We start from the raw sequence: 8,021 nt of genomic DNA on the forward strand, positions 1-8,021 counted from the left end.
GCAAATCTTATTACCATTTATTATTAAAGATTGTAATTATAGGAACAACATGAAGAGATTAGCTATGCGGTTAGCTTATTGGATTCCCACTCGGAGATTCCAGGTTCGAATCCAGCTGCTGATCTTTAGATTTTCTCTCCCTAGGAGCTTCTTACAGCTCACTGGTGATGGACATGTCTGTAACGCGAGAACACTGTCCGGAGACCGACAGTGCACTTAAAAGCTCCGTGCGCCAATGATCTCACATGTTGACGCCCCTTAAATTAATAGAAACTCTTAAAAGCCAAATAATGTAAACCGTTACTGCATGCTTATTTTCTTTTCTTTTGGCTGATTTCGAATTTTCGATCGTTTTCAGAGCTAGATAGATAGCTATATTAGGCTTGGAGTAGAAAAAATTGACTTCAACTTAAAAAACTTCTGTCACCGCATATTGTCATGTCAAACAGTGAATATACATATTTAGATGTGAAAGTCAAATTTTTTTATGAAAAACCGGATAAAGCTATCACTGAAAAAGGCTGAAAATATGAAACAGGTCGGAATAAAGGAAATAAACCCATCCCATCGATAAAATAATTAAAATAGACCATTTCAAGTAGGATGGCTCTGCCATGAACACCAGGTTCATTCATTTCGTACAGTTAATAGACCGAATGAAGGCCATAATCACTGAAATGATTACATAGTCAAGTATAAAATTATTTCAGTAATTTGTTACAATTGTGATTGTGAAACAATTTGTACTTTCCCACCTCACTCTTTTGCCCCATTTCCCTATGTTCAAAAGAAGATATGATCCAGCCTAGATTAGTAGGACTAATTTAAATTTGCATAAGTAATATGTGTTCTTCATCAAATAGCCACTCGAAAAGACGTTATTATAGAAGCAGTACAGATAGTTGAAGTAAGTACTAGAGGGATTGCCAGACCGACAGACTCATCCCATCATATTTAGATTAAACTAATATTTAACATTAATGTTTTCGTTCAACAATTAAAGAAACAATTTTATGGTTTAATATTCGTACCATCTAGAGATGTAGATGTGTAGACACTGCCAACACTTTTAGATACCGTTATTGGAAAGAAGCAATATTTGAAAAGACAACATTTTAGGAAGTGGGAGTTACCCAATATTTTTGAGTATTTGTAATTTTTAAAAACTGTTTAGTACAGTTCATTGTTATTAGTGGGTGATTCAGAAGGAAGCAAGAACTATACCGTTTCAGTATTATTTTTTTATTTTTGCATTATTCTTTCTTCCTTCTTGAAAACTGTTCAACTTTTACACCGACAATTGTTACTTCCAAGAATGGTGGAGGCTCTACTAGACTCCCAACTATTGAAAATTATTTCTTTTCATTCATTTTAGGAAATGAAAAATTTAAAAAATCAAGAGTAATGTGAGGTAAATTATATACCCTGATTGACTTCTTTTTTTTTGGTTTGATTGAAGCTCGGATTTTCCGATAGCTCAATCAGTCTGTAACGTTATTCTACTGGTACTCATTGGTGTGACAGTCAGCCTGATTAAAGGCTTTTTAGAGGTTACTTGTGGGGTGGGTACGCTTTTTTCAAATCGGTACACATACACACAACTACATGTGCAGGCACTGAACTGTAAGAGTATAGGGTAGAGACAGTGAGTGCAGGTGTCAATTGTTAGGCTTTGATATCGGAAAAAGCCAAAGGTCCCTAATGATTCAATTTAATTTATTGAACTAATTTATGAAGCTTGTGAAATTTATGAACCTTTTGAAAATAAATACCTTATTACTAAAAACTTACGAACTTGAACTTAAATTTAAAGAATTGTATTGTTTAGGAAGAGGAAGGTTATGCTAACCTAGAGTAGAATTATGTAACTGGCCGTTTAAGTGATAGTGAAGAACTTTAATCTGATAAAATGAGGGGCGTCTGCTTTTCATTTCATTTGCTTTTAATGAGATTATTCTATTTATTTCATTACGCAACATTTCAGTAATGATGCAATACATTGAACTCTAGGACTTACGAAAACTTCCAATAATAATGTTCTACATTAAATATTACTGGATCCTTTATATATATTGCACATCCGCAGGAATTTTTAGCCTTTTTTTGTTTATTCACAAGCAGTGCGAAAATGCCCAGGAATGGGCCTTTTATGAATTTGAAAATATAATAGAAAAGGAATATGACTTTATTGTTGGTGAGTTTTCCCAAAATTTGTCATATCACTTATCTTTTCCATTGAATGCTCCAAAAATATGCCATAAAAAATTTGAAACTTAAGTTGGGGGCGGCTCGGCCGGCTCAATAGTGGCAGGAAGACTTGCTGAAAATCCAAAATATCAGGTTCTTTTAATTGAGGCTGGGGGAGAATCTTCGACAATTCTTGACATCCCATTACTGTCACCTTTAATACAGCAGTCACATGCCGATTGGAAATACACCACAGTATCACAAGAAAATGCATGCTATGGAATGATTAATAAAGTTAGTATTTGTATGTTGACGTTATGCCCATGTTTATGATTATATTATTTTAAATATACAAGTAATTGCAGCGAAGCAGATGGCCTGCAGGCAAAATTATAGGAGGCACTAGCCGTTTGAACTACATGATTTACCTACGAGGGCACAGGAATGATTATGAAAAGTGGAGTGATGGAAACGAATGGTCTCATAATGATATCTTTTATTATTTCAAAAAATTGGAAAATTTTGTTGGAACAAAATCAAATAATGGTATGTCAATGTTTTAAATAAGTTTTGTTAGTTATAGAAAGCAGATCTCTTCAATTTCTTGGACTGAAAATTCAATCGTGGCAACTTTTTTTTTTCATTCAAGAAGTGCATTTTATTTTCTATTACCTTAAGAATTTCTTTCAAATTTCCTTTTAATAAAATAATCAAGCCTTGATTTTATTTTTAATTGATACCTGAAATATTATTTCATGTTTAATTTCTTTGGTTTTATTTTTATTTTATCCTTTGAAATTTAATTTGCAGCTAAGAGTCTCGGTACTGAAGGACCAATCTATGTATCGGATATGAGATTTCAAACTATTTTGGCTAAAAAAGTATTGGAAGCAGGAGAAGAATTGGGTTTTAAGCCGGTTGATTTAAATGATATGATGTCCAGTGATGGTTTTATGAAAGCTCAAGTAACAGCTTATAAAGGAGAAAGATGGAGCGCTGATCGGGCACTAAAGCAAAGTTTTTTGAAAGCCAGAGATAATCTTAAAATCGTCACTAATACTGTAGTGGAGAAGGTGAGTTCACTAAATCCTAATTCACTAGTCTTGATATTTATGTTTTTTTTATATGTTTTTGTTATGGCATGTTTTTGATTTGAGGGCGCCAGAAAAATTCTTTTGAAAAACTCTCGTTGCCCTTGTTTGTACTGTAAGTTTTTCCATCACGAGCTTATACTTTTCTTCAGGAGAAATGTATCATTAGGGTCATGAAATGCAAGGACCAGGATCTCTAAAGTCTCTTAACCCAAGTTCTCTATAGCAGAACTTAGTTAAATAAGTATAAGGAAAAAATTAGTTTAATATTAACTTCATATCGAAAAACAAAAGAAAGTTTTCAGGTGTAAATAGTTTAATTTGATAATGTACAGGTAATGTTGCTTTTCGTGTACTTTTTTTCTCAATTATCTGATCAGTAAGAAAAGGGATTTTGAGTTGAGGGAGGAGATCCCTAAGGTTTTGAGGAGTCTTCTGGTACTTCGACGGTTCCAAGTAGTAAACTTACATAACTGAAACTGCAGTTTCGATGCAGCGTTTAAAGTCAAGGAGTACTGTGACTTTTGAGGATGAAGTCACAGTCTTCCAGGCTAGTTGGAAGCAAAGGTACTATTGAAGCCTATGGGTGCGTTGGCAGGGAGTCATTAAGACCCTACGACCTCGTTCGATATTTTGTCCCAAAAAAGCAATCTGGTGCATCTCTTGACATCCTATAGCTTACCCAAACATTAGTATCATTCTTGGGCTGAAATTTAAAAAAAAACGCATTACATCGTTAACTTCTAATGATACCTATTCGGAAGTTAAACTCACCTTTCACTTTAGAAAGTGATTTCTTTTATCTCTAACCCTAAACATAAATAGTGAAGTTTGTGAAGTCTGCATCTCGTGAATGATGATGAATGAAGGAATCAATACAAGAAATTTGAAGGAGGTAATTACACCAATACCCCAAGTAACGAAGGTGTTATTCTTTTTTACATCAAGTGTAATATATTATTAAGGCATATCATGCAGCTGTTATTCTAGGTACTGTTCAAAAATGGCTATGAAGCTACTGGCGTGCAGTTCAGGCGAAATGGCTTGAGCGGAAAGGTTAATGCAAGAAAGTCTGTAGTATTATGTGCTGGCACTGTAGGCACAGCAAAAATACTTCTGCTTTCAGGAATCGGACCTGAGAATCATCTTGTTCAACATAATGTAAGATATTTTTTTTTCGCAAAAAACAACTACTGCAGTTGTTGATTAATGTTATTTTCAATAGACTGTTCATAACATCATAATGTGTCCTAATGTTCTGAAATTTTAATTTCTAGGTACGACATAATTAAGCAATAATCATGCGGGCTTTACATTCATCTGCCAATCAAGTGTCGCGGACGAAGGCAGATGGCTAACTTACAATATATTTTTTTATTCATTATATAAAATCCAAGACTAAGATCAGAAATCAAACTTAGTACCACAATACGTTTTAGCTTGCGGAACCGCGTCTGTAACCGAACATGTATATAAACGATAAATATTCTACTTCAGTTTTCAAATTATGACTATAATTACATATATATTAAACAAAATTTTGGAAATTGTTTTTATGTTAAGGCCGGGTCAGTTGTTTTTGTTTCCATTTTTATTTCACTAAAACTCATTTTAAAACAGCGTCGATTGTTTAACCAAACACACGTTTCCATATACGTAATTCATTTTCAAGAGAAGAAATTTTTACATTAAGGAATAAGATGTGACTTAATGGCATTTTTGATTAACTTAAATAAAATAGGAATTTATTTGCAGAGAATTTATAAAATAAAAATGACAAACTCTAATGGAAGGGATCTCAATGGTAAGAGCGCTAGATTCCCCCGCTGAAATCACGGGTTCGAATCCAGCTGCCTGCCCTGAATTATCACTTCCCAGGAGCATATTACAGCTTAAGGCCGACAGTGCATTAATAATGGCTCCGAGCGGCAATGTCCTCTGATTTTGTCGCGCCTTAGATTAGGAAAAACATCCTATTAAACACCTTATTACGATTTATGCATAATAATTTAAGAAAACAGATGCCTAGTCTATTGAAAATGGATATCGGTTAAGGGTTCGATTTCCGATCTTAGCTTTGATTTTATTAGTTTTTAATTTGAGAATTTAATGGTTTAAAAAGTTTACAAATAGTCTGCCCCCACTACTCCTAATTGGAATTGAACGTAAAGTCTGACAGAAAAAGTAGTAATTAATTAAAAAGAATAAATTAAGAGTAATTAATGTATCTTTTTCTTGTTTGAAATTGTAAATAGAAAATTTTATTTCTAAGAAGTACTCATTTTAGTTTAATACTGGTAGTAATTATGCCTCAAAGAAGATTTTGTCTGTTCTAGATTCAACCGCTGGTAGATTTACCAGTTGGTGAGAATTTGCAGGATCATGTTACTACTGGAGTGGATCTGATAATAATAAATGAAACCCTTCCGGTTTCTAGCAATGCAATATTAAAATCTCCTTTTGAGGCTTATAATTATTTCGTTAACGGCCAAGGTAAATTATAAATACTATTGCTTTTCGTAATATTTTTATCCAAAAGTTTGAATAAATATGTATTCTATAAAAAAAATTTCGTTCTCTAAGAAAAAAATTATAATTTGACTGTTTATATATATTTGACTGTTTTTTGTTTGAATCTGTTTTTATGTTAAATAACTCATTTTTATCCTAGTTTTTTTTCTTTTTCTTCTTTAAAGGTGTTATGACACATTCTGGCAGTGAAGTTATCGGACTATTTCGTGTTAAAGAAAAATTAACTCCTGATTTGCAGTTAATGGTGATACCCGCTGGTATTTCAAGTGATGCAGGTGTAGTTCTGAAAAATGCAATGGGAATATCAGAGAAGGTATACAGTTTTTTTCGGTAATTTTGGTTAGTTCATGTAATTGGCTCCAGTTTTCATAATCAAAATATTTTTATAGAGAAGAAACATATGAATTAGTAATATTTTTGGTTTCTTCGGAACTGATAATACTAAGAACACTGATATTTGACGCAGTTGTTGATTTTATTTTTACATCTTCAGCATACGCAGGTAATCCATTAAAAAATTTGTGATTTTAATTCCCCATTAAGGTATGGCAAGAATATTTCACCCCGCTAGTAGGAGAACAAGTGGTTTCTATACTTCCTACTCTACTTCATCCTAAGAGCCGTGGCTTTGTGCGCCTGAAGAGTTCAGATCCAAAGGATTTTCCTATTATAAATCCGAAATATTTGACTCATCCTTACGATATACAGATATTAGTTAAAGGTACTGGGTCTATCATTTTTATTATAATTAAGAATACAGAGCACGTTCTTTTATATAAGAGTTTATTTATTTAAATATAAATGAAATGTTTTAAATTGAAATGCTAATTCCCTAACTTTTTTTGATATTTCATTCAATGCTTTAAAGCTAAACGTGTTTTAGTCCATGTTTATTTTGCTTATAATAATAATTAATATGTTTTATTAAAAAGACTAAATTAGCTCGTTAAATAAGTAATATAACTGTTTACATGACTTTTTTGTCGCCTTTGTGAAGTAACTGACATTTTCTTCCATCTTTTCTCTTTTTCAGTGATATAAAATGGAAGTGGATTGACTGTTTCTTATAAATGTTGAGAGAATTCTAGATGTAATATTTTTTGTAATTTCCATTTTATTTAATATATATTTATTTTAAAGGATTAGAACTGATTCAGAAGTTAATAAGAACTAAACCTTTGGCCCAAATTGGAGCGCGTGTATATGATAAGCTGATGCCTGGATGTGAAAAATTCAATTTTAGTAGTAAAGATTATTGGGAATGTTACGTTAGACATCTCACTCTTACAGCCTATCATCCAGTCGGTACATGCAAAATGGGACAAGATGATTCTACTGTTGTAGATTACAATTTGAGGTGATAAATATTTTTTGTCTTTTATGAAATTGACATATTTTATTTCTTCCTAATTAACGTCAATTTTATACACATAATCTCAATTCAGAACTATGTCTTTCGGATTTTAGAAAGATTGTGTACAACAATAAAGTAGTACCAATGCCCTTGCCCATTCAATAAACTAGTATATGATTAGAAGAGTCTGTCAACGAGTGCAATTATTCATTCTGTGATATCCTCATTTTTTAATAAACTGCAAAAAAAAAAAATTATATAATCCATCATCTTTATCGAAATTCAGAACCAATGTCAGGCCTGTTATCAGTAACTATCATGTGGAAGAAATGTGAACCATTTTTGTATTCTTGTTTGATTGATAATTTACATTAAATTGTTTTTTTTTTGTTTTTTTTAGAGTACATAAGACGAATAAATTATACGTAGTAGACGCCTCTATCATGCCTACAATGCCAAGCGCGAATATAAATGCTGCTGTCATGATGATTGCAGAGAAAGGAGCTGATTTAATTAAATACATTTGGCATGTAAACAAACAAAGTTGTCATTTGATGGAAATGTTCGTTCCCAAAACAACTACACTCACAAAATAATGGGTATTTTCAATGAAAAACCATTTATTGAAGTTGTATTTTAATCCCATAAAAGCTTTTAAAACATATCATTGAATAAACTTATTTATGTAATTTCATTATTATTCAAATTTACATTTCTTCTTCTTTTTTTTATTTACCTTTGCCCAATCGGTCCTAAAACTATGAAAGCAGTTATAATACCAGCTAAGTAGTGTACTAAAGTTTCAGCTTAATCCTCAAATCTAGCCATAGAATGCCAGAAAAGAAAGAATTTATTGA

The 8,021-nt window shown here is 32.2% G+C and overlaps 1 protein-coding gene across 1 annotated transcript; it reads left to right on the plus strand.

The window, feature by feature from the left end:
* The first annotated feature begins 1,586 nt into the window (after nt 1–1,586).
* On the plus strand, nt 1,587–7,874 carry LOC141449632 (glucose dehydrogenase [FAD, quinone]-like). Its single transcript, XM_074119227.1, has 10 exons — nt 1,587–2,194; nt 2,279–2,481; nt 2,553–2,733; nt 2,998–3,260; nt 4,269–4,439; nt 5,615–5,771; nt 5,975–6,123; nt 6,354–6,531; nt 6,951–7,167; nt 7,565–7,874. The coding sequence occupies exons 1-10, from the start codon at nt 2,035–2,037 to the stop codon at nt 7,758–7,760; spliced, it is 1,875 nt and encodes a 624-aa protein (XP_073975328.1). The 5' UTR covers nt 1,587–2,034; the 3' UTR covers nt 7,761–7,874.
* Nucleotides 7,875–8,021: the final 147 nt, after the last annotated feature.

This window comes from Rhodnius prolixus, unplaced genomic scaffold (assembly GCF_049639745.1).
Source record: "Rhodnius prolixus isolate KJV_2025 unplaced genomic scaffold, Rpr scaffold_2, whole genome shotgun sequence".
Classification (NCBI taxonomy): domain Eukaryota; kingdom Metazoa; phylum Arthropoda; class Insecta; order Hemiptera; family Reduviidae; genus Rhodnius; species Rhodnius prolixus.

Excerpts from the sequence above, each read along its gene's own strand:
- LOC141449632 (XM_074119227.1), top strand. The coding sequence starts at position 2,035 with ATGTTCTACATTAAATATTACTGGATCCTTTATATATATTGCACATCC. Across the intron at positions 2,734-2,997 it reads TGGAACAAAATCAAATAATG|CTAAGAGTCTCGGTACTGAA; the intron begins GTATGTCAATGT and ends TTTAATTTGCAG. Across the intron at positions 6,532-6,950 it reads TATACAGATATTAGTTAAAG|GATTAGAACTGATTCAGAAG; the intron begins GTACTGGGTCTA and ends TTTATTTTAAAG.